The sequence below is a fragment of the Apis cerana genome, linkage group LG4, assembly GCF_029169275.1.
Source record: "Apis cerana isolate GH-2021 linkage group LG4, AcerK_1.0, whole genome shotgun sequence".
Taxonomy (NCBI): domain Eukaryota; kingdom Metazoa; phylum Arthropoda; class Insecta; order Hymenoptera; family Apidae; genus Apis; species Apis cerana.
This window is the reverse complement of record NC_083855.1, coordinates 12,981,403-13,008,067: the sequence shown is the minus strand read 5'-3', so window position 1 is coordinate 13,008,067 and position 26,665 is coordinate 12,981,403. Positions and strand designations below refer to the sequence as shown.

The following is a 26,665-nucleotide window of genomic DNA, read 5'->3' as shown; positions in this document are numbered from 1 at the left end:
GAGAGAGAGCGGTTCAGATCGTCGCATAAAACTCGCCGGATTCATCTGCGATTTACGGTGACAATTTTAGGGGACAATTTGTACAACTCGGTACAGCTCGCTCGGAATAGACGGGACAGTGTTTCGTTCGAGGCGAAAACGAAGATGACACGGTGGAGGAGGGAAGGAACGAAAAGAGGAGAAGCGTACTCGGAAGGCAGAGAGGCGCGACCATGCTGAGAGCCTTTCGAGGCACCGTATTTTATAACCGGTGTAGACAGCCACCGCACGTACGATTCTCTCTCTCTCTCTCTCTCCACCTTTCTCGCTATATCCTCCTCCTGCACGTACCACGTAGCGAGTCGTGCTCGTTCCTCGTGGTCGTGGAGGAGAACGCGGGATCTCAACCGAGCTCGTGCCATCACCACCGTCGCATCCGTTTTTCCTTACTTTCCCCCTCCAAATCGTCGATCGGAAAGGAAACGCGATCGAAAATCCTCCCTCCCCCTCCCTCCTCCTCTTCCTCTTCCCGTTTATGGAACGGATGGATTTCTCTTTGTCCGAGGAGCGACGAGACTTTTTCATGTAAAAAAAAAGAAAAAAAAAGAGAAAAACAAACGAAAAGAGGAGAAAAAGAGAGAGAAAAGGAAAAAAAGTGAACCGGGGAACTCGATTCGTAACGAAAGGGTGCAAGGTCCGTGCACGCGGCCGGTATTCACCGTGCTGTGAGCTATGGTTCACGGTGCTAGCCACGGTGGAGTGGAAGGAAGGCTTTTCGAAGGAAACCTACGGCGGATTGTATTCCGTATATACAAGAGGCCGATTGAAATCGATATTCCCGGCAAGGTCGGGCCGCAACAAAACCAGAGGAACAATGGATCGGCCGGTGTGTGTACGTTCACGGAGCACGAAAATAACGGGTAGAGCTGCTCGCGATTTAATACAGAGCTCTTTTCTTCCCGGCGGGTCGGCGACGCGGGTCTCGCGTGTCGCGTGCAATTGGCGAAAAGCGTGAGCGAAACTCGGCCGGTTGGAGCGAGGAGGAGGGCGCGGGGAGGAGGGGGAAGGGGACGAGGTCGAAACAAGGATGGGCGCGTTAACAAAGGAATAATTCGCTCGGGATTATCTGATACGTATCGCGAAATAGGAAGCGCGGGAATGCAATTTAGAGATGCAAATCTAAATTGGAAAATTATACGGATATGTTTGGGGATGGGGGAGGGGGAAACTAGCGCGGCGAAACGAGTCGCGGGGAATTAATCCGTCGATAGGAACTATCGTCGCGCGCGATCCAAGAGGTTTTATTAGATTTAGCCGGGGAAAATTGTGAACATCGTGGCTGTAATAAGATACCTCGGCTTACTCGCGTTCGAGACGTATCGCGCGCCGGCTTTAATAATTCAACGAACAGAAACGCTTTCGATAACGCGACTCAGCCTCGAATCCGTCGAATAGGCGATGTCGACGAGGGACTTGACTAATGCGGTTTTAACTAATACGAGAGATTAACTAAAGACTACGGCGTTAAGAACGAGCAGAGAGAGAGAGAGAGAGAGAGAGAGAGAGAGAGAGAGAGAGGGAGGGATCGAAAGTGGTTTTACGATGGGAATTAGACGGTGATATTAGCCGTGATAATGGCCGACGATAATTCATTAGGGCGATCGTTGGAACGAAAGCGAAACCTGTCGTTCCACTTTTTCTTCCCCTGTTTCTTTCCTTTTCCATTTTTCGCATTTACATACGTAAATACCGCGAATACCGTATACAAAGATTTCTCGATTTTCTCGAGAGGGGAAGAGATCTTTCTTTTCTTCGCTTTTTCTTCTTTCTTTCCCCTAAAATAAATCGACGATTCTCTTTTTCGTCCTCCTCTCTTTGTTTCTGCCTCTCTCCGTGCCGCGAGAAACGTTGCATGCGTTGCCTCTTGAAGGTGGCAACAGTGTTGGCGGGAAAGTTATTCCACCGGGTTGCCGGTAAATCATCCTTCGTGGACTCCCGCTTTATTATCTTCCCTCTCTCTTCGTTCCACTCGGGCCCTCGCCGCTCCTCTCTCTTTTCGCGCTGGAATCTTTCTACATACGCGCACATAGGTTGGCAGCCGTGCTCGGTCGTTCGTCGCGGGAAACGAGCTCGGATAGTAGTAGAATTCTCAAAGTGTTCTGTAACATGCTTAATTACCGAGTTGTCCGTTCCGTTACGATTCTCTCGCGCGGTAAACTTTATCTTCGTAAAAATAGGATGGCGTGGCGTGGAAACGATTGGTAGCGACGACACGATCCGCCACGTAACGAGGTAATCGATCATCCGAGTCGCGATCGCAATCGGACCCCGCGATTCCACGTTCTCGTCGAACATGGGCGGTTCGAACGATTTCACCCGCGACGACGGTTAGATGCCCGAGTCGCGATACGTGCCCGAACGCGAGAAGAAACTTTAAACTGTCATTAAAGCAGCTCCGGCTCGGTTAAAGGGTTCATTATCGTTCGCGGGACTCGCGTCTCCATCCCCCTCCCCTCCCGTTCGATTTCAGACGATCGGCACCCAATACCACGCTGCTACCACGCTGCAAATTACCTTCCGCGTTCGCTTTGAATTTACGAGTTCTCTCTCCCCCTTTCTCTTCTCGTCGCCTCTTAACCCCCGCCCGATCTAAGCCAATTACCTATCATCGGCCGATCGATCCGACTTGATCGACCGTACGACTATTTTCGACGAGAGGAAAACCCATTCGAACGATGTACGCCGCGAGAGAGAGAGAGAGAGAGCGAAAGACACGTTTCTTCGAATTTCGTTTCAACTCGACGGTTATTCGCGATCGATTAATACGTGGATTTTGTTTCAGGTGCGGGCCACGGATCCGGATTGCGGCGTGAACGCCATGGTGAATTACACGTTAGCCGCGGGAAGAATGGAAAGCGAACAGCTGATGGTACGCAGCGATACCGGAGACATTTGCGTCAGAACGCCGTTGGACAGGGAAACCGCTCCCTATCTAGAGATTCCCGTCATCGCTACCGACCGAGGTACGTATTACACACATATATGTATTTACAACTCGCGTGACCATCCCCAATACGATATTTTATTCGTTACTTTACGCTGGAACGAGCTGCCTCGCATTCTTCGAAAACTAACTCCTCCCGATACGCCCGATCGATTAGCGTCTCGCTTCGTCTCGTAACGAATCTCTCGTGACCGAAATAGGGAGGGCAGGGATAATAAAGTAGGATCGCGCGAACGATGCTTTATCTCGACTCGCGGTTCGGTCGTCGGGCGAGAAAGCGAGGGGAGAGGGGGGGCGATGGTGTGCGTGGAACCAGGAAGAGGAGAGAAGCGGAACGGCGCGGGAGCCGTTGGAGGAGCGAGAGCTATCGCCGTCCCGAGATCTAGCAGCTCTGTAATGGGGTGTATGATTTATGTCGTCGATGTACCGCTGGTGGTGCGCCCATTTTCAACAGCGGCCCCCTTCCACTCGTTCCAGCGAGCGAGAGCGACGACTGAAGCCCCATTCAGAGCTCGCGACAGGTAGCCACTCGATAAACGAAGAATTAACGCGAGGATTAACAGGGGGATTGGGGCGGCGGCGATATTGTCGCGTTTTGCAAACAGGAGGGAAACTCCTCGTCCCGTAATTGTCGCTTGCGTCGTCGATACGATCGTTCGGCTCGCTTACGCGCTATAACGGACGAGGAGCAGAGGCCTTTGCCACCTTTCCGTGATTTATACACACCTGCTGACGATCCGAGCCATGCCGTTATCCCAGTCGCCCTCTTCTTACGATTTTACGAGCTCGATTGTTCCGCATATTCGAGGGCAGATCCTCCTGTTCTATTATCGAGATCCACCACGCTCGTCGATACAAGTATCCGTTATAAGGAGGAACGATATCGAAACGCGGCGCGTTATCGAGTCGATGGCGTCGGATAGGAATCGGCGAAGAATGCGTCGATAATTATTACCCGCGAGTAGTTACAGTTCTGCTTTGAATCGAGCTAGAGATCCGCTCGTATTATGCGCCGGATAATACCGCGTATACGTTCGAGTCGAGTTTGTTCTTCCAGATCCGCCGATCCCCCTCAGAGCTTGATAACGCCTCGAATTTAATGCCGAATAAATAAATTTAAAGAAGAAAGGACGGAATTTTCCCGTTATTTTCGTCGAAAACGCGTGCAATACACGCGTCTGTCCCCTACGATAAACGACGCTTTACGAGATTTGATCCGTGACATCGCGAAACAGCGACGAGAGAGATCTTATCCGCTTTCTGGAAATTGCGGTGTACATGCGAAGTAGTCAGCTCATCTAGATGCACGTCCTGCGAAGCGGGGAGAGAGGCAAGGCCAAGGTTTCGATTCGCGACTATCGGTGGAAAAAAAGGGACGAGAATCGAGCGGAGAAAGAGATAGAGAGGTTAGAGGGGTGGATTTGGCGTTGCTCTCGGTCGAGCTCGGAGGAAAGGAAGGATGGAAAAGGATGGAGTGGAGGAGGAGCGAGAGGAGAGCACGGAGAGCGGTGGGGACCGGCCCTTGACGCATGACTCCAATGACACTCGTACCTATAAATCTCGCTGCGCTCCGAGGTCCGCGCGGTCGAGTCCATATATTACTATGAGTTACGGGTGTAAACCGTTTAAACATCGGATTACCCGTTTTACATACTGTCTTTAATATTAACACTTGCGTCGGGATGTGCGCCTAAATCAGCCCGGCCAACCAGGAGTCCGCGTTATCGCGTCCGCGCCTCTTCCCACCTCCGTCGATTAATTAATCTCCTAGTTCGCCTTCTCCCCCTCCCTCTGTTCGATCGAGAAAGGGAGGTGGTTACGTTTCGACGAATAAGGTGATTTACGAATAGCGATCGAGGGGAGCAGTTATTACTTTCCGTCCGATCGTATATCACTTGGTTGCGTACGAAGAGGGGGAAGGGAGGCGATACTTTAACGGGCGAACGAATTATCTATCAGCCGGCAACCGTGTTTCTTTTCCATTCTTTTTGATCCGGGAGTTGGGGAGCGCGGACAACAAAGGATGCATCCATCGATCGATCGACGTATCCGTTCGCGATGACGGGAGGACGAGAGATGGAGGGTTGAGACATCCTCGAGAAATTCCTCTCGTTCGAAATAAATCGGCGCGGTTACCCCAGAGAACTCCTGACACGCGTGCGAATAATTCGCGAAAGGGCTCTCTCGAGCTGGGGACTCGGAGAGCGTGAGAGAAGAGGGGAGGAGGTGGGGAAGGCTGATTGGCCGGGGGGAAAAAAGGTGGTGTGATTTATGTCGACCGGCTCTCCGACCGCGTCCCCGTAGATTCGTTCCTCTGCGCCGGCTAATACCACCGCCTCGACGTTATTTGGCTCGATAAGAGGATTTCAGGAGAGGAGAGCGAAATACGCATAATCGCGACCCCTTTCGTCGCGACCGTTTCCCAACCGGCGTTTTTCTTTATCTGTCCTTATCGTTCTGGTGTTGGCTTGGTTGCAGGGGGTCTGAGCACCGTGGCCATCGTGAGGGTGCAAGTGACCGACGTGAACGACAACCGTCCGATCTTCGAGCCGAGAAGGTACAACGTGACGTTGAAGACCGACAACTCGATTCAAGGGGCAATTTTGAGGGTGGTCGCCACGGATTTGGACGCGGGGTTGTTCGGCCAGGTGGCGTACCGGATCACGAGCGGGAACGAGGCAGGCGTTTTCCAGATCGATCGGAACACGGGGGAAATGGAAGTGGCGAGGCCGGCGTTCCTCTCCAGGTCGCCGTTCCATCAATTGAACGTGACGGCAACGGACGCGGCAGGCTTGAAGAGCATGCACGACGCTGAAATCAGAATCACCGCGTCCTCCCCCGGGCACAGGATCGCCAGCTGCGAGAAACCACGCTACACCATCACCGTCAAGGAGACCGTCCCTCAGAACAGCGTGGTCGGAGGAGTGAAGGACGGAGCTTCGTCGGGTAAGTTCGAAAGAAAAAGAAATGGATATTCCTTCTTCTTTCCATCCCTCTGCCGCGTAAACGATGGCTCGCTCGAAGGCTCGAAATCGGGTAGAGAGGGCTCGAGAAGCGAGGGCTTCGTCGCAAAGATCGAAAACGTATTCCACGCGCGGCGTTACCGCGTTAGCATAGTCGCGTCACGAGAAAACGACGGCGACGGCGCGACGTCCACGAACGCCCACGTGTTCGTTGTCGGTATACGTGCAAGCGCGTGCAACGACCAACTCTCTTTCCTTCTCTGTTTGTTGGGTGCGTGGAACAGGAGGCAGAGCCGCGTAAATCATAGAGGGGTATATCTGGGAAGGAGGGGAGGGGGAAACGCGCAGAATTTGGCGAGAAAGTGGAATCGAGGGAGGAAAGGGAGGGGAGGAAGGAGGATGCAATGCAAGGGTAAGGTCGTGGACGGCGGGGACGAGTGGGTTGGTCGGTTCGGACGCGATTCTCCGAGGGTTAGGAGGTGAAGGGAGAGGAGAGGAGAGGTACGTATCCGTGTTTCCACACTGGTGGTACATCCGATGCAAGATACGGCGCGTCACGACCTGCGCTCGCCGCGCCATATACCCGATGCACCGTGTAAAGTGTCTCGTGGCGTATCGACCGCCACGGTTCGCTACGTTATACGCTCGAGGATGGTGAATAGTTTACACGATGGTGCCTTACCGGTGGTCGTATTGTTCGCCCGCCATGGCCCGCATATCCAGCCTGTTGCATATCAATGCGCGAACCTCGAGTATGTTCCTTCCTTCGTCGAGAGGCGACGTCGTGCCTCGCGCTCCTCCTTTCTTCCCTCTCCCCTCTTGCTTCGATCTCTTCTTTTGCGGAAAAGAGAGAGCGAAGAAATGCAACCGCGCGAATACGATAGACGGTTTCTCGAAGTTCGCGGCTCGTATCGATTCGATCGATCCGAAGCGATTTCGAAGCGCGATCGGCCACGCGTCCGACCGAGAGAACCTGTTCGCACGGGGAAGATCGAGGTCTGGCATTCGGGCCCACAATATTTGACACACGGCAGCCAATCAGATTATCAGATTAAAGTCGGACGAGCCGAAAAGCGGCGGCGATCGTGTCGGCACAGGTGCGATTCGTTTTGCGAAACGGCCCTCGCTCGCGTCTGTTTCTTTCGCGACGCCTCTGCCACACCTACGGGGAGAGGGAGAGGGGAGAGGGGGAGAACGTTTCTAAATATCGCAGGAGGGAAGAGGAGATCGTTTCTTCTTCGCCTTCGACCCAGGCCATATTTGCATAAAATTCACTGCGCGGACATTAACGCCGAATTCATTAATTTCGTATTTATTACGGGACATGGTATCGCGTTATCGCGAATTGGCCGGACGAAAGGCAGCGCGAGAGGTGATTATCGCCTCTTTACGAGCACCTGTTTCGATAAGGATGGCCGGTTGTTTCTGAAATATACGAAAAACAATGGTATCGCTGTACGGAGGAGGGATCGGGCGAAGAAGCGAAGGCCGTTGAAAAAAGAAAAAGGCAAAGAAACGGCCCGACTTCTTGTTGGGCAGAGATTCGGCCTGAAGGGAAGGGAGGGGGGAGAATCGTAGCGCGATCCTTCCTTCCATAAAATCTGGCGACAAAGTGAGGGACGCGCTTCATTTTACGGCCGAGTTTATGGTACCTGGCAGAGAGAATCATCGACTCGTGATCGAGTCGACTAGAGGAGTGGAGGGGGAGGAGGAGGAGGGGATCGCCCGCTTATCTTATCCGCGGAACGACCGGCCGCTCCCAACTTTTCTCGGCTTTTCGATGTCTCTCGTCATAGGGAGAGGAGGGGGGCTATGCAGTCGGGCGATCGCGGAGACCACGGGCCAAATACGATACGAATAAAAATCGGAGAAACTCGAAAGAGGGGAATATCGGGGAACGGTTGAAATTTTCGTAAGAAACGAGTTACGTGAGCCAGAGCCAATCGGTAAAGTATCTTGGACGCGGTTGAGGATTTCTTACGCTACGTAATAATCTTCGATTCGCGGTTTTCGTAGCTTGGAATTCTCGTGTTCGAGAGAACGGGCGTGAGACGAAGAAAGAAAAGGGAGAAGATGGAGAAGGAGGGAATATGGACCATCGTCGTCGTTGTCTTCTTCTTCTTCTTCTTCGTCGAGGTCGCATAAATCGTCGCGAGTCGGATACCGGGCAGCCGAACGCAAACCGCCATTGTCCCAGACTTTTCTCTCTCCCTCTCTCTCTCTCTCTCTCTCTCTTCTCCCTTTCTTTCTTCCTGAAGAAGAGAATTGCTGTTATGGAGGTACACTCTTTGCATACGCTTTAAATATCACCGCTCCGTTCGCTTTGAGGAGTCCCAATACCGTGTCTTTCCCTCTTCTGTCCTCGTTTTCGAAGGTACTCCATCGGTCCACACGCCGATGGAAGGGAAGCCGAAAACTCCTCGTCTCTTTTTTTTTTTTTGCCGCCGAAAGGCATCGATTTTACACAAATCGAATCGAATGAAATCTCCGTGCAACGAGAGTTTTCTTTCGCTCGAAACTTCGGTATTGACCTTGGAATCTCGAGTTTTCGAGAGAAAGAGAAAAGGGGAAGTAGGAAAGGGAGAGGGGGGGGGGATTAATCTTATCCGCGCGGCACGTCATTACTCTTTAACGAATTTAACGACGACATTACGTAAAAATGAACGAGCAATGGTACTTTTTTAAGGTGTCTATAAAGATACAGGGATCCATAATTCGGAGACCGTTTTGGACGTTACGATCTCGACCAAAGTATTTTATAATGGCTGTTTCGACGGCCAATTCGACGACAACGATAGAGCGTTGAAGGAAAGAAGAAAGGGAGGAGAAGGGAAGAACGGAGAAGTACGTATTCCTTTCGGCGGAATGCGACGGATAATACGTTAGCTCTGTTTCCTTTCTTTCGCCGGACTTGCAAATTTCGTTCAGGGATCGTCTCCACCGCGCTGCGACTTTGCATCCCGATCGACTTAAACCGAGCCACCGAGATCCGCGCGGAAAGATAGCGCGAAAGGATTCTCTTCGTCTCACGATAGATCGAAGATGCTCGTACTCCTATCTTCTGTAATTCCGTAATTTCACTCTGTAATTTCTCTATCATTCATATTTCGACGAAGGAAGAAAATCCCTCTATCCCCGAGGACGATAGATGGCGGAAATTTCGCGAAAAACTTCGATTGAGAAACGAAGATGGGAATTGGGGAAATTGTCGCGATAATTGTTCGTCACGAAGAAGGAGAGAGAGAGAGAAAAGAAGACGATGCATTATTTTCGACGTGGCTCCGAAATCCCGCGCCACTGGAAATGGCGAGAAAATTCCTCGCGCTCCTCGTAGTATTCCTCGTAGGAACGTGTTTTCGTGGTTTTCGAGATATACATCGATACACATGGAATCGAATGGAACGCAGGAACGCAGGCAAGTTACGAGGGACAGGAAAAGCATATCCTTTTCGCGGTCGGTTTGTCGGAGAGATCGTTTTGAATCGGTTGGAAAAGTGGAGGTTGCAGAAATGGCAGCGATGTCGCGGCCGGGGTGGGGAGGGAGGCGCGGACAGGTCCGCGTGTAAACGGTTCCCTGCGCCCCTTCGTGGTGTGCGTGGTGTGCGAACATATAGATGCACAGATAGAGGTGCGCTACGAGGCGCGATCCCCTTCTCGTGCCACGTTCAGCCTATGATGCGCCTTCTCCGCTCTTATCTCGCGCCTCGTTATCGCCGTTTACCATCTCACGGTGCAGAGAGCGAAGAAGAACTCTCTCTCTTTCTCTGCGATCTCTCGGTGCACGTGCACGTGCATCGTCCATACGTCTTTTTCTCGCTCTTTCTCCCCTTCGATCTCGATCGCCTTTTCCTCCGCCCGTTGTCTTCGCAACGAGGGAATAACGAGAAATCCGATGGATAAAAATGCCGTGTTTCTTCCTTTTCTTTTCTTCTTTTTCCCCTCTCTCCCCCCCCCCCTCTCTCGTTCGATTTTCGATCGATTTGGAGAACAAGCTGTCTCGCGTCTAATTTGTCCGATAGTTTTCTTCCTTCTTGGCGAACGCGGAGGATGTATACCCGCGTAAGGGGATACGAGGTATGGCGCGGTATCGGGCAGTGGTAACACAACTGGTAGCTAATGTCATTTTATTTTCGCTCGGTTGCAAGCTACGCGACCTTATTGTCGCCGTCCATTGTCTTGTCGTTCTTGCCGCCCTTCGTTTCTAAACCTTTTCTTCTTCTTCTTCTTCTTATCCTCCTCCTCCTCCTCTTTTCTCTTCTTTCCCTCGTGTACACTCGTTGGCCATTTAGCCGCATCCACGGACCGAGACGTTTTACGCGTGTACGAAGCCCTATTCGTTTGTTTACCGGTCTCGATGCTCGCATTTCTTGCGCTATTGTGCGCCGCGAACACGCTCGCTCCGCTCCTACTTGCCGCGCGCTAACCGGAAAGCGAACGTATAATCGCTCGATTCTAAACCTCGACCCCTGGGGGGAAGAGGGAGGAGATCGGAGGAAAATTTCGTCGAATAATCTCGGAATGTTTGCTCGCTTGATCCAACAGGAGTTGAGCGGATACGAGGCCATGCAGATATAGCATGTAAGGGAGGAGGAGGGGGGAGAGAAGGTGGGGAGGGCGTTGATGCGTCAAAGAGAGGAGGCTGGAGGAGAGGATGGGAGAAGGGAGAGGGGAACGGTGATGGGAGGACGAGTGAGAGAGAGAGAGGAGGGGGGAAGAAACGAGACCCCCGTCAACGACAACATACCTTCACCACGGTATCGTTTCTTCGCCGCATTCGTCGCGTTGCTCGACGCTACCACCGCTCGCGGCTAATCATCATTATTTAATTACGAGGTCGTTTTTCGTTGGACGGAGACGGAGTGTCGGCGGTTCGTGGAGGCACGTCCGTGGGCATCGCCGAGGGCAGCGACGACGATTTTCGTAAATCCGTTTTACGAGGTTGCCGAGGTTCCTCGCTCGGAATTCGGGACACGTGTAACGCGGGGCGAGCGTTCGGGACGAGGAAACGAGTTTTCTCCGGACGATTTTACGATTTCGAGCCGGTGGGTGGAACGAGGATGATGGATCGTCGAAGAGGTCGTCTTCGTTCGAATCTGATCGCCCCTCTCTAATTAAACGGACGGCGGGGGGATTCGATACGTTTTTGCCGGGTGTCGTCGGGCTATCTCGTCGATCGCGGCCGTCGAGCCTATTGCCTCGCCTAAACCTCGTCCAATTAAAAATCCACCAATTTATGCAAACGATCGGCCTTTTATCGGCCGCCGACGAAAGATCCGTTCCGAAGTGGAATCCATCCGCGAGCCGAAAAGCGTGAAACCGGGGGACATCGTGTACGGAACGGGAGGAGGTGGCGACGAGGCACGTAGAGGCGGCCCTGGACGCTCGAGCGGACCGACCTCGAGTGGGATGGCCCGTTACGAGCTAATTAGCAAAATAAGAGAAACTCTGTGTGAGGTATACGGCAGCTCGGCGGATATAGCAGGAGCGGTGTAGAGAGAACTCGTGCTTCCTTATACGGCGTGATCGAATCGTCGGCCCGTAATTTATCGCGAGTTTTCTTTACCCGGAACGCTCCTCCACCTTGTGCGAAACTCGGTACACCGGTTTTTTCCCTTTTTCCACCTCTCGGTTTCTTCTTTCCCTTCTTTTCCGACCAATCGGTAGCGGCAATTAAACGCGGAGCTGCTTAGCGATCGATACTCATATATCCCCCCCCGCGTTTATACGTTTTCCCATCCCCGCGTTATAACGTCCCGTCGTCGAAAATGGTATAACCGCTCGCGATCCGATTATAAACGAGCCAACGACCAAGGCCAACGCGTCCCTCCGCTAATTACCGTTTCTAATTAACCGAACGAGAGCTTCTTGCCGCCAAGCTTCTTTCTCCACTCCACCACGTTTTTTCCCCCGTCGCAAGAACGCGCCCGAACGGCCCGCCTATAAATAACGGACGCGTTCCCAAAAGTTTCGCGAGTTTCGAGAATCAGCCCGTGGAATTTTCGACCGAGATGGAAAAAGAGGAGGTCGAGAATTGAAGTCGGCCCCTTCTCCCTCTTCGTCTTCTTCCTTTACCACGTATTACCGTTTCGCACGCGATCGTCGTCCGATCCCGAGCTTTCTTCTCGAGCCGCGAACAACATTTATCAACGCGAGCCGACTTCGCCTCTCTCTCTCTCTCCACCATTATCGTTCGATATCGGTTCAACGATCGACGCCTTTACGTTTACGTACGAGGATTGCCCTAGGTTCGTAGGGTGAAAAGAAAGGAAGGAAGAGAGGAAGGAAATGGTAGAAGGGAAAGGGAAGAGAGGTGTTGTTAGGAGGACGTATCTCGTAGCTACGACTATCGTGGATGGTACGCGAGAAAGAGAGAGAATCAATAACGGGGAGAGTACGTTACTGGTAGTCGGTTGGCCGGGACAAAAACTCGCTCTCGATTCGATCCACGACCCGAGTTCGAAGACGGACGCGCGAAGGAAGGGAAGAGAGGAGAGGACGTGGCGACGTGGGCCACGTGAGAGGTGGAAGGGAGCGGGCTGGGCCGGCGATCTCTGCGAATTAATCAAATACGCGAGCGATTTGTCTTCGTTACACCCACGTGGACACCCCGGAGGGACGCCTGTGTAACCGGGGTGACGAAGCCCCTTTCGACTCGGCACCGCGGGTGAAAAACCCGTTCGTCGGGGGACTTGTTCCATTTCGATTCGTCGCTGCGATGCCGAGCTCGGGGAAGGGGATGGAGCGGGTGGTTAGCTCGCGTCGGATTCGCGGAAAATGCTGGTTCCACGATCCGGTCGAGCGATCGCCCTCTTCGAAACGGAACGGCGATTATTAAACGGAGGTGGTGGTGGTCGGTTCCCTTTCGGACACGCGGCCGATTCGCCCGTATCGTAATTATATACGGAGATAGTGGTACGGGGTGGATCCTCCTCTCGCGGCGAGACTCGGATGGAAAAAGATCACGCGGACGTTTAATAACACGGGAATGCCGAATGGGTGTAGTAGAGGTAGCCGCGCTGCGTCCGTGTCCCGTACCTGCATCCCCGTCCTTTCCACCTTGCGTTCGTGTGCGCGCTTTCACCGATACGCTGCTACTTTACAATTACACTTTACGACGCGCAATTTCGTACAAACTCGCTTACATTCGCGCGCGCGCCCCCCTTCGATACTCTCGGAACGCAGCCGTGCACGTACGCGAGCGGCATTTACATGTGGCGGGGACGAGTTTCGCAGCAATTTTAATAACACGGCTATCGAGTGGCGGTAAGCACGAGTTTCGCTCGCGCGCTTCTTCTTCTCCGGATCGATATCGATCCGTGGCCTCGTCGCGTCACGCCACCTCGAACGACTCTCGCGCGAATCGACTTTGTTCTCCTTCTTCTTCTTCTCTCCTTTTTTCCTTTTCGATCGTCGAGAAACTTTTTCGATCGCGGACTTATATCGGGAGGATGTAACAGGGGGGATTATTAGAAAGGGAGCGAAATGTGGAATGGCTGTATAAACAGGGATCCATAAGTTATGCGGTCCACGTACGCGACCGAGTACCGTCTTTAAGGCCGATGTCGTCTCGCCTCGCCTCGACTCGATTGGATGGCGGGGGCTATTACTCCCGATCTTACCGGATATCGTGGAAATGGAAGAGGCTACCTTCCACGTAAACCGACGGAGGCGGTGCTTATTCCTTATCCCCGTCTACCAGGTTTTTCCTTCGCGTCCGCGGGATAGGGGGAACGGAAAAACTCGATCGGTTCCATGGGAGAGACGGTCGCGACGCGGTAGACCGCAGACGTTTGGACGAAACCTAGTCCAGGAGGATGCAACCGGACTCCCGTTTTGGATCGAAGTGCGATCGATCGATCCGAGCAATTATCGACGAGCGTCTGGCCGAGGAGAGAAGAAGAAGAAGAAGAAGGAGGAGGAAGAGGAAAAAAGAAGAGGGGAAAAACTTGGAAACTCGTGTTTCTTCGATCGGACGACTCGGACAGGTTCGGTCGTACGAAAAAATCGGGTATCCGTCGAGCATCGCGGCGGGGACGACCTCGACTGAAATGTCACGAAAGATATTGGCGAGACAAAGGCTGTAACGGTTGTTCGGATAGGACGGGCCAAGACGATCCTAGAAGTCGAACGCGAGAACAATGCCACGTGGGATCCCGCGGAACATCCCTACAGCTGTTGGCACGTGGAATGTGGGCGGACAGGAAAGGGCACTCGTTACGCGGGAAACGTGCCCTGCTCTCTCTCTCCCTCTCTCTTTCTCGTTCGAGAGAGCTAACGATTTCCCCGTTAATCGATTTCACGCGTCCGCTCGATTCACGCCGCGAAACGCGTTCAAATGCAAAGTCGCGAATTCGATCGTATCGAAGGTCGGACGTTGCCCGATCCACCTGAGATTTTCGCATCCCGAGAAAGGGACGAAACGCATACGTGAGAAAAAGCCCGAATTATAATTAACGAGCAGCTTGCTCGTACGTGTACCCGAATACCTTTTCGTCATTTTTGCGCTTGCCCCCTCCCCTTCTCTCTCTCTCTCTCTCTTCCGTTCTTTTTAAAAGAGACGGAGGAGCACTCTCGGTTCGCCGAGGTCGAGGAAAAAAGATTAATACGAGGCCATCGCATCGCCCTTTCCCCTCCCAGATTCGAGAGCTTCCGACGCTCCCTCGAAAAGAAAAGTATAAGAAAAAGCCACTTTGTAGCGACGTTTAACAAGGATAATAACTGTGTTCGCAGGTGAACGGCCGACCAGATTTTACTTGGCGAAGGAGGAACCGGATCTAAGTATGGATCCCGTCACGGGTATGATTCGAATTCGTGTCCCGTTGGACCGAGAAACGCGGGACAAGTACGTTCTGAGCGTGGAGGCACGGAATGGAATTTCCACGGGCTACTGTCAGGTACTGAGCGAGAACCTCGGGAAACGAGGTGGAATATATTCATTGGTATGGTTTTTGGGTGGGTGGCGCACAGGTGGAGCTGAACGTGGAGGACGTGAACGACAACGGGCCGGCGTTCCCGACGAGCAGCGTCCGCATCTCCGTGGCGGAGTCGCACCCCCTTCACGCGCCCCTCTACGTGGCGCACGCGACCGACCCCGACGTCGTCCCGTCCCACCCGATCCGCTACGCGCTCGGCCAGAACAGCAACGACCTGTTCGGAATAGACGCCCGCTCCGGAGAGCTCTATCTGTCGAGGAGGTTGGATTACGAGACGCAGCAGCGGCACGGTCTTCTGATAAGGGCGTTGGACGGTGGCGGCCTCTCCGCCAACCTGAGCCTGAGCGTCGAGGTGCAGGACGTGAATGACAACCCCCCAGTGTTCGAGAGGAACGAGTATCACGTGGAGGTTCCCGAAGGCGCCAAGCTCGATTCCCAAGTGAGAAAAATCTTCATTACACGCCCGTCACGCGGCCATTTGTCGGTCGAGACGCGCGGTAGGATCCGCCACTCGGACATGGAAATGCGGAGAAAGAATGGAAGGGTGGGGGAGAAATTCTGGATCGGCCGAGGAGGATTTAACGACCTCTCTCTTTTCCTTCTTCCCTCTCCTCTCCTTTTAACTCGTCCTCGAATTCGTCTTCGCCGTGGCGTAATTTCATCCGGCGGGACGGAACCAACCAACCCCCTCCACTTCTCCTCCCATTTTCGTTTCGATTAGTAGACGCCGCGCGGCGTGAGAGTAAACCGGCACGGAGGAGGAGGAGGAGGAGGAAGAAGAAGAAGAAGAAGAAGAAGACGTTGACTCGTTCTTCGGTTCGTCTCGTCCGGTGGAAAGATTAGCGACGCGGAGTGGCTAATCGATTTGAAACTGTGTCGGAACTGAAAATTCCAAATCTCGATCGTGCTCGTTCTCGAGGTGATCGACGTGTGTTCCGTCGATCCTCGAAACGAAACGAAAAAGCGTAGGGAAAGAGCGATTGGCTATTGCTTGGGGGAGAACACGTTCGTCATTCGAGGAGGCGATATCTCTAGTCGTGGAACGAGCGACGAACACCGATTCCTCGCGGTGGTAGCCACCGGTGGACGTAATCCACGAATACGAGGATCCCGATGACGAATGGGCGAGAGATGGTTGCCGCGAGATAGGCCCGTTAAATGACGTCACATTTTTAATACAACGGATACACGAGGGTACGATAGCACGACGGAGAGCGGACGACCGAAGAATCGCCTCTCTCCCTCTCTCCCCCCCTCCTTCCTCCTTCGATCTCTCGTTCCATCTTTCTCCCGGCGTACATACGTATATATCGGTGGTACCTATCGGCGAAACAGATCTGTGAGCTGTCGGTGGTATCCAGACAATATCTTAGCCGCGACCGGGAGAGAGAGAGAGAGAGGGAGGAGGAGGAGGGAAGGAAACCCGGCCACAGTGAGCGTAACCCTTCACCCGCCGCGAACTAATAACGTACAGTTAGACACATTACTGCCTGCTCCCACGTCAGGTTCTTCTTCTAATGGTGGCCGATCTCTCTCCTCCTCCCTCCTTCGGTGGCGGCGCACCGTTTCGTCCTTCTCCCTTCAACCTCGCGTCGCCTTCTCTCCCTTGCTTCGCCATCCATCATTGCCCGTGCGCCAGCTTCGTGCACGGGATACCAACTTATATATACCCTCTTCGTCTTCGTCTTCTTCTTCTTCTTCTTCTTTCTCCTCCTCCTTCTCCTCGACCTCCGTAATTCACGATCCTCCCGCGCTGGAAAACATCGACCGGTTCGAACGCATTTAGGGTTCGCGGTGTTTCGATGCGTTTAATTAATACGGAACGACCGGATAGACTGGTCTCTTGTGTCTCCTCGCCGCCTCTCTCTCTCTCTCTCTCTCCCGCTTACTTTTTCGTCCATCTTTCGTCGAACGGAACCGTTTTTTTCACGGACTCGGGCGGGAAAGATTGTCGAAGTAAAGTATTTGTAATACAAAACGTCTTGGAACGCGCAACATTTTTCCCCTTTGTTGTTTCGCAGATACTCCAAGTGACCGCGGTCGACCTGGACACGGGTAACAACGCGAGGCTGAGCTACCGGCTCCAAGGATCGACGGCATTTCGAATCAGCCCCAACACCGGGTGGATTTATCTGGCGCAAGCGCTCGATCGAGAGAGCTCGGATAGACACGCGCTCACGGTTCTCGCGACCGACAACGGTTCCCCCGCCGCGACAGCGAGCACTTCCGTGCTGGTCACGGTGCTCGACGACAATGACAACGATCCCCGCTTCGAGAAGGAGTTTTACGGATTCGAGCTGCTGGAGAACTTGCCCTCGGGTACGCTGGTCGGGTCCGTGAGCGCCTCCGATCCCGATCTCGGCAAGAACGCGCTGCTCAGGTACGCGGTGGTCCAGGCCAACAGCAGCTTCACCGTCGACCCCGACACAGGTAAGACCACCACCCCCTTCCCCTATATATATATTTATACTCGAGTGTTTACGAAACCTCGGCCAACAACTCCAACTCCAAATAGATCGTCCCACGCGAGGGGAAAAAAAAATATTTGCGAATCCTCTCCTCCTCTTTTGCGCGAGATCCACCTGGACGGCCAATATTGAACGCTTGAAGGCTTTGCTTGCCAGCGAAGAGGAGGGATCGATCGATTTTCTAAACAATCCCTCTCCCTTTGCTTCTCAGCTCGGCCGCGTACGTGGAACATCGGTTCCGATCCTTTTTAGAAGCGGAGAAAAAGGGAGAGTTTGGGGTTCCACGGGACGCGAGAGACGTCCTCCAGAGTTTGGCGCGCGCGTCCGTTGAAGATTTATAGCGGTCGAAGGAAGAAAAAGAAGCGGAGAAGCGTAAATTTATTTTTGATACGAATACCTTTAATTGGAGGACCATACAACGGAATATCGGAGATACGAACAGTGGCGCGATTATTTCGTTTTTGTAACATCTCCCCTCGCTTCGTGGATATCAAAGTATAATCCCGTAAGAGTGGTGCTTTCACCTTGGCGGCGTGTAACGAATCAGCGGAAAGGGCCCGGGTTCAGCGCACACCGCGAAACGAGCACGCACGCTGCCTCTCGTATGCTACGCGCATACGTGGTTTGATTGGCATGCGACACGAGAGTATTTGTGTACACGCTGGTTCGAGACCAGGCCGGCCGGCTCTTCCTCTCGTCGTATCGTACCGTAGAGAAGAAGGAGAAGAAGAGAGGAGGAGGAGGAGGAGGAGGAGAAAGAAGAAGGAGAAGAAGAAGAAGAAGAAGAAGAAGAAGAAGAAGAAGTCTGGGCTGCCTGTTTGCGGAGGATCGAGCTTCTCGAGCCATCCCAGCGCGAAACTGCCACGGCTCGCAAATAAAAATACGATCCCCCTCTCGTTGCCGGAAGTATCAGTTGTCCCGTCGTACCGCTACTTCTCTCTCTCTCTCTCTCCCCCCTCTACGCACACACGCACGAGACGGTTCGCGTAGGTGAATTTAGAAAGATGGATCGTTTTCCCGATCGACAACGGCACCGGACCGAGCACGGATTTCCAAATATTAGAAGAAACGGCGGCTGAAGAACGGAAAGGAGAGGAGAGGCTTGGGTCCCCTGAAGTTGGTCGTGGCACGGTCCCACGGTTAACACGAGAAACGCATTAGCACGCGTCCTACGATATACTTCTTATTGTTCCGCGATGGTATCCCTCGATGCCGGCGCGTTTGCATGTTCCTCGTCGATCGTTTGTCTTCCGAACGACGAGCGCGCCGCTCCTCGTCTCGCGTCCCTACGGACTAGCTACGCGGAGAATTCGTAGAGGCACGCGGCCGTCCTCTTTCCCTCCCTCTCCCCCGGCCCTCTGCGTACACGAATTATTATCCCGACCCCCTTCCACGTTGGAATAGTTCCGGCCGCTCGACTAGGCGCTTGTTTAATTACCTATTAATGCGGCGGCCGGTCGAGAGAAGACAGCTTCAACTACCTTCCCTCCTTATTGCGCTCCTCCTTTCTTTCTTTTTTTCTTTCTTTCTTTCTTTCTTTTCCTTCCCTTTCTTTCGCGGACCGCGAGATACGTAGTTACATCCGTGGCACGATTATAATACGCGAGAGGAGAACGACGTCGAGGCGTCTCTCGTGCGCGCGATTACGATTATCCAATTAACCGTTCCTGTCCAGCAAAAATTGATAAAAACTGTTCCTTCGCGACACTTCGCACATTTCCACGTGCGTTTAGACGCGCGTTTACGTTCAAGTAGGAAGGTGGCGTTACGAAGTGGGAGGATCGGTCGGAATAAGGTGGTTTCGATTGTTGATTTTCAGGCGAGATCATCACGAAAGAACCGCTGGACCGGGAAACGAAGGGGGTGCACGAGCTCGTGCTCGAGGCCAGGGATCAAGGAACTCCGTCGAGGGCGGCCAGGGTGCCCCTCAAGATCACGGTCCTCGACGTGAACGACAACTCGCCCGAAATCGTGGATCCTCAAGGGGACGTGGTCAGCGTGAGGGAGGAGCAGCCACCGGGCACGGAAGTGGCGAGGGTGAGGGCTTTGGACACCGACCTCGGCGAGAACGCGTCCGTCACCTACACGATTCTCAAAGGTATCTCTCTCTCTCTCTCTCCTTGGTCCACGATCCGCGAAAGGGATCGAGCGAAATACACCCAGTGGACGCGTTTATGTTAGATCGGGACTCGGACGGGTACAACGTTTTCACCATCGACCCGATCACGGGGATGATCAGGACGAAGGCGGTCCTTGACCACGAGGAGCGCAACGTGTACCGGGTGTCCGTGAAGGCGACGGACGCGGGCCGACCACCCCGCCACAGCATACGCGCGCTGAGAGTGGAGGTTTTAGCGCTCGCGGATAACCGGCCGACCTTCACCAGTAGCAGCCTTACCTTTAACGTGAGTATCCCGCCACGATCTCGCGCGAGATAAAACTTGCTTCGTCGATTCGTCGATCTCGTCGTCGCTCTCTCTCTCCCGAGAGAGAGCTAGGACGGGAATGGAGGAATCGAGACGGGAGGTTTCCCGGCGGATTATTAAAGGAAGAAGGGACGCGATCTAGGTGCGGGAGGACGCGAGTATAGGACAAGCGGTGGGCTCGGTGTCGGGGGCGGGTCCCGCTGGGCGCGTGGCCTTCACCCTGGACTCTCTCACGCCCATCAGCGAATTTCCAGCGTTCGACGTGGATCGAAGCTCCGGCCAGCTGGTGGTGGCCCACTCCCTCGACCGCGAGAACGTGAGCGAGTACCACCTGGAGATCCGCGCGTTGGACACGACCTCGATCGGCAACCCTCAGAGCATCGCCGTCTCGGTGAAGATCGCGATCGAGGACGCGAACGACAACCCGCCCCGATGGCCGCAGGATCCGATAACGGTGCGCGTGTCGGAGAGGGCGGCGATCGGCTCCACGATCTACAATTTGACGGCCATCGACCTGGACAGCGGTCTGAACGGGGACCTGCGCTACGGCCTGGTGGCCGAGTTTCCCCCGAGGGACAGCTTCGCGGTCGACTCGCTGACCGGCGCGCTCACGCTGGCCAAGCCCTTGGACAGGGAGGAGAGGGCGGAGTACACGCTGATCCTGAAGGCGTCGGATCGCGCCCCTCCCGGCGAGCGGTTAGCCTCCACCGTCACGGCGAGGATCGTCGTGCTCGACCAGAACGACAACGACCCGATTTTCGTGGCGCCGGAGTCGACCAAAATTGCGGTGACGCCGGACCTGTTGCCAGGTGAGAGCGCGCGATCGACGCTGCGACGCCGCCTTCGATTCCGTTCCGTCACCCTCGTCGCAAAAATTGCAGGGGCGACGTTGGTGAGAGTGGTCGCCGTGGACAAGGACGCGGGCGACAACGGGCGCGTGTCCTACGTGATCACGTCGGCGAACGAGGAGGCGAGGTTCTCGGTCGGCTACGAGTCCGGCATAGTGAGCTTGGAGAGGCCCATGGCGAGGTCGACGGAGCTCGAGATCACGGCCAACGACCACGGCTCCCCGCCGCGCAAGTCCACCCTCAGGCTGATCCTCTCCTTGGCTTCCGGCCAGACCAACGGACCCCCCCGCCTCCTGCTCGCCAACCCCGTGGCCAGGATTTCGGAGGACCTGCAGGTCGGAGCGCCGGTTCTCAACGTCGCCGGCCCCATCATCGCCGATCAAGGTGAGCAGTCCCCCGCTAAATACGCCCCGATTCTTCCATTTACACCCGATCGGCGTCCCACCCGATAAATTTATCCGCTCCGTATACGCGTAATACACGGGCGAAAGGAAGAAAGGAGAGGAGGATAACAGGGGGAACAAAAGCAGGGCTCGGTCGCGACTTATCGCTCGCACGCATACGCACACGCGCGACGAGGACCAAAAATGGGGCCTGTACCCTTTTTAGGCGTTCCGCTCGCCTTATTGTTTGGACGCCGCACAAAGTGGAGAACAGAACAGAAGGGGCTGTCAATTTAGCGCTCGCGCTACCAACGGAACGTGAAATTACGTTCTCCTATCCCCGTATCCTATCATCCCCCTCTCCAGCCCCCTACGGGAGGCTGGTTCCGCTCCACGGGTTTTCGAGTTTGGTTTCGGGAAAGAGGAATGGAATCGCTAACGGGAAAGTGCCACGAAAATACCTCGAGCGCGGTGAGTTGGGCCGGTTAAACCTGCTCGGCTCATCTCGAGAAGGAGGTGGAAAGTATCGGTGGTGGCCGTGTATTATCGAGGAGGAGCGCGCATTAGCGCGTTCCGGCGAAGGGGTCCGCCGAAGGCCGAGGCGGGAAGGGCGCACGAAAAGGGACGACGGGGCGAAACAATGGCCGCGTATATCATCGTGGCCGCCAGGTTGCCGCGGTATACGCATAGGCAAATCACCCGGCCGAGGTTGGAGCGTGTGCGTGCGCGCGGTCCTCCGACCGCGCCTCGACCGCGTCTCCTCCCGGGTGGAACGTCGTGAATAAGGAGAAACGGGCGTCGAACGGGCGTCTCTGAGAAAGAGAGAGAGAGAGAGAGACGCGCGTCGAATCGAATCTCGTTGATCGAATCTCGTTGATTCAGGTAACGTGAGCTTCGGTATCCCGAGCAACGCGGCCTCGGATAAATTCACCGTTTTGCCGAGCGGTCTGGTCACGCTTCGAGGTCCCCTGAACCGCGAGGAAGTCTCCCGGTACTCGGTCCCGATCCTGGCCAGATCCAGCAAGCTGTTGGACATCGCCACTCTCGAGGTTCTGGTCATAGACGAGAACGACAACAGCCCCGAATTTCGGCCCGGCTCGTGTTACACCCTCGCCGTGCCCGAGAACCAAGGGACCGCCGTGATTCACACGATCGCGGCCGCCGATCTCGACGAGGGAAAGAACGGGGAAATTTACTACAGCATCGTGGGTAAGCGGCATCCTCGGGAATATTCCCCTCCCCGAGCGGGAATTCCGAGCGTAATTATTGGATCATGCGTTTGCAGGTGGGAACGTCGGCGCCAAGTTCGCGTTGGATCCAACGAGCGGCGCGCTCTCCATGTCGAATCTGGATAGGGAGTCGGTGTCGAAGTACGCGTTGACGATCTCGGCCAAGGACAAAGGCCGGCCGAGCCTGGAGGCGCGGTGCAACTTGACGGTGATCGTGCTGGACGTGAACGACAACGCCCCGACGTTCGTCCAGAACCAATACGCCGAGTCTCGGCCTCGCGGGGGGTCGTCGGTCCCGAGCACCGCCGAGTATCCAGCTTTCGGATTCTCCTACGGATCCTCCTCCAATTATCCGACGAGCAACCATCCGGCCAAGTACGTGGCTACCGTGTCCGAGGACGTGGCCCCGGATTCGAGCGTGATGACCGTGAGAGCGACCGATCCGGATCAAGGGGTGAACGGCAAGATCACGTACGCCATCGCCGAAGAGACGAGCTGGTTGTTCAGGGTTGACAATTTAACGGGCGTCGTTACGACGGCTGGGTAAGTTTCTTCTCTTTCTCCTTCCCCTCCTCGTCTCCCTATCTCCCACATCTCGCCTCTCTCTCTCTCGCAGACTAATCTCATTCGTTAATTATCGCGCGACCTTTATTACGCGTGGTCCGATTAGGATCGCCGGTGAGATGTAGCGACGGGCACGGGACGCTACGGCGTCGTAAAACGAGAAGCGATAGTAGCGGAGTGCAGGTAGGAGCGGAATGGGAGGGAAGGAGGAGAGGAGGAGAGAATGGTCGGTGAAAGGAGGGTGGTGCAGGGTCTAGGAACGTTGTAAAATTATAAAGTCGAGTCGATGCGCCGGGCGAGCGAACGATGCACCGCGGCCGATTAGCCGATTCCGTATGCATAACCCGTCGCCACGGATCAACGCGTTCTTCCTTCTCCCGTCCTTCTCTCCTATCCCGTCCCTCGCGATCGTACGCGCGATACACCGCGTACCATCGTCGTCAAACCTTTATACCCTTGCGCGGCTTCCGTCCGATCGAGGTCGAGTTTAATTAAATGGACCATTTCGAGCCATCTCCTCTCCTCTCCTTCGTGTCTTTCCTTCGTCGAGCGAAAAGAAAGATGGAGACGCGAAGGGAGAAATCTATAGGGGATATACACGTATATATGCGTGTGACAGCCGTGTGTCATTTCAGCGGGACACCATCTGGCGTTTCAATGCATTATTTCAGCCGGCAAAAAGGCCGATATGCAAAAGCAGATCCCCCTGGCCCGACTCTTTCGCGATCTCTTCCCTCCCTCCGGGTCGGTAGTCGTCGTTGCGTCGCGTTGTCGTTGCTATCGGCGTTGTTAGCCTCGCAGCCGCGTTCCTTCTCTCCCCTCGTTCGTTCCCAGGACCACCCGGAAGAGATCGGGGCCGGGATAAGCGGCCGCGACGATTCGGTATCGATAACGTCCCGATTACTCGAATCGTAGCGATCGCCGACACCTCGATTCCGACCGATATCGTCCCCGAGCATCGCGCTCGACCCCGACCGCGAATAGCAGATATAAAGAAAAGAAAGGAATACGATCTGCCACTCGTTACGATCGCAAATAACCGCAGCGATTATTTTCCTCCATTATTATTCCGCGCTCGTTGAACGTTATAACGCGCGCGTACGATGCAGGCAGAGACATCTTTCGTAGGTCGCGAATTCACTCGCTTTTCCAATCGATAAACGACGAATTACATCCGAAACAAGTAATTACCGGTCGAAACGGCAGTTCGACAAATGTTCTCGTTTCTGGAATATATATATCGGTGCAGGAAAGTTATATCTGGTGGATGTCTTTTTTATCTCCGCGGTTTCTGCGCGATTTCCTTCCCTTTCCCTCCCTTCCACAAAAGAAAAAATCCCTTTGGAGCGAAACGTTTTCACCTTAAGAGAATTCGTAGCCCTTTGGACCGCGAATAGTTTGAGGAAGATATTCCTTCTCGGATACTATATACTATATTCTGCGCGATTCCCTTCCCTTCCCTTTCCTTCCCTCTTGGAACAAGAGAAATATCCCTTTTGGAAACCTTTGGGCAAGAGAATTGGTCGGTTCGCAGCCCTTTGGACAGTTTGACGAAGATGTTCCTTCTCGGATACTATGTACTGCGCGATTCCTTTTCCTTCCCTTCCCTCTGAAAAGAGAAGTATCCCTTTTGGAAACCCCTTTGGGTAAGAGAATTGGTCGGTTCGCAGCCCTTTGGACAGTTTGAGGAAGATATTCCTTCTCGGATACTATATACTATATTCTGCGCGATTCCCTTCCCTTCCCTTTCCTTCCACAAAAGAAAAAATCCCTTTGAAGCGAAACCCTTTCACCTTAAGAGAATTGGTCGGTTCGCAGCCCTTTGGACAGTTTGACGAAGATGTTCCTTCTCGGATACTATGTACTGCGCGATTCCTTTTCCTTCCCTTCCCCTCTTGGAACAAGAGAAGTATCCCTTTTGGAAACCCCTTTGGGTAAGAGAATTGGTCGGTTCGCAGCCCCTTGGACCGCGAACGGCAGAGCTCGTACAAGTTCGTGGTGGTGGCGACGGACAGCGGCAAGTACGACGCGAGGAGCAGCACGATCCCCGTGGAGATACGGGTGAGCGACGTGAACGACAACGCGCCCGTGTTCGAGGAGTATCCCTTCCGTGCGCGGGTGTCGATCGGCACTCAGCCGGAGAAGAACATCGTGCGCGTGGTGGCGACCGACATCGACGAGGGATTGAACGGCGAGATCGTGTACTCGTTCCTGCACGAGCAGGAGAAGCCGAAGTTCAGGATACACCCGAGCACCGGGGCGGTGACCGCGGCGCTGTCCCTCTCCCAGGACAACGGCAAGACGTATCACTTGGAGGTGGTGGCCAGGGACAAGGGGAGCCCGCCGAGGAGCGCCCGGGGGTTGATCGAGCTGCGGGTGGGCGACCTGGCGGATTTGGCGCCGGTGTTGAAGTTTCAGAACGAGACGTACGAGGTGGTGGTGGGGGAGAATTGCGCGGCCGGCACCGAGGTGATCCGAGTGACGGCCGTGCGATCGGACGGCAGACGGCAACGCGTCTCCTACTCCCTCGGCTCGGGGAACGAGTCGGGAACGTTCGCGATCGACGAGGACACCGGCTCGATACGCGTCAACGACCCCTCGAGGTTGGACGCGGAAGCGTGGACCGACACGAGGGTGAGGCCCGCGGAGGAGGGGGCGGAGGACGACGGCAGGACGAACTCGTGGGCGAGGTCGTTGGAAGGTGGCGGGCAGCGACCGAAGGAGAAGCCCAGGGAGAGTTCGAAGCACGTGCTGACGGTCGCCGCGAGGACCAGCGGCCCCGACCCTTTGGAAGCGTACGTCAAGTTGGTGGTGAAGGTGTCGGACGTGAACGACAACCCGCCCATTTTCACTCAGACCCAGTACTCGGCCACCGTCCTGGAGGGGAACGTGAAAGGGGATTTCGTCGTCAAGGTAAAGGAGAAAGAAAGGGAGGAAGAGAGGGAGGGAATTTATCGCACCTTGTCGATGTTTGCGCAGCTTTCGGCGAGCGACGCGGACCAAGGGATGAACGGGAGAATTCTGTATCATATCGTGGACGGGAACCCGGATAACGCGTTCACCATAAGCCCCCCTTACAGCGGAATAGTTCGGACCAACATCGTTCTGGATCGCGAGATTCGGGAAAAGTACAGGCTGACGATAATCGCGACGGATCAAGGGAACCCTCAGCTGACCGGGACGGCCGCGCTCAGCGTCAGGGTGATCGATATCAACGACAACCAACCGACGTTTCCGGAGCACAGTATCATCTCCGTTTCGGAAGGTAAGCCACATTTCCACGCGTTTTCCGATCGAAGAGAGCTCGGATAACGAACGCGTCGGTTCTTCGTTCTAAAAACGAAACGTTCGAATTAATTACGCGGCCCCGTGGTCGGGCCGCAAGCTTCAACCGACCATTATTAGCCTCCGTCCGTTGCCGCGGGAACAAATTACGACGCGAATACGCGTACACCTCTTTAATTTCGATCCGCGCTGTTGTCGCTCGCAATTAACTCCTTCGCGAGCAGGTTGCCGCTCGATAACGACCTTGTTTTCTAACCTAATTGTCTAATAAATTGGAGAATAAGCGAGATCTTCTCCGCGAGGGAAAGATTCAATTTTCTTATTTATTACAAAGTTGAAACTGTTTACGATTCGATTTTGCGTAAAATTCGCCAATCTTAATTCGCCCGAGATTTAGGGACTACTTTCGTCGCGTGAGAAACGAAACGATCGTGCGCTGACGACGTGGAGAGGAGGGAAGGAGGATGAGAGAGGCGAGGAAAGGGGAGGAGAGAGAGAGGGAGAGAGAGAGAGAGTAAAAGCAATAGGGGGAAAAAAAAGGAGGAAGGGGCGCGAGTATTTCAAGGTGGGAGCGCGTACTACT

General features: G+C 54.4%; 1 protein-coding gene across 4 annotated transcripts in view; it reads left to right on the top strand.

Annotated features, from left to right (window-relative positions):
* Window positions 1-26,665, top strand: part of LOC108000798 (protein dachsous) — a 178,323-nt gene that overhangs the window by 143,263 nt on the left and 8,395 nt on the right. For all 4 annotated transcript variants that reach the window (XM_062074553.1, XM_062074554.1, XM_062074556.1 and 1 more), the window contains 13 exons: window positions 2,822-3,002; window positions 5,462-5,929; window positions 14,677-14,840; window positions 14,914-15,318; window positions 16,901-17,309; window positions 19,167-19,445; window positions 19,529-19,752; window positions 19,916-20,582; window positions 20,655-21,005; window positions 21,887-22,213; window positions 22,290-22,776; window positions 24,756-25,710; window positions 25,777-26,062. In XM_062074553.1, coding sequence (XP_061930537.1) covers window positions 2,822-3,002; window positions 5,462-5,929; window positions 14,677-14,840; window positions 14,914-15,318; window positions 16,901-17,309; window positions 19,167-19,445; window positions 19,529-19,752; window positions 19,916-20,582; window positions 20,655-21,005; window positions 21,887-22,213; window positions 22,290-22,776; window positions 24,756-25,710; window positions 25,777-26,062 — 5,203 coding nt within the window. The remainder of the gene's footprint in view (window positions 1-2,821; window positions 3,003-5,461; window positions 5,930-14,676; window positions 14,841-14,913; window positions 15,319-16,900; window positions 17,310-19,166; window positions 19,446-19,528; window positions 19,753-19,915; window positions 20,583-20,654; window positions 21,006-21,886; window positions 22,214-22,289; window positions 22,777-24,755; window positions 25,711-25,776; window positions 26,063-26,665) is intronic.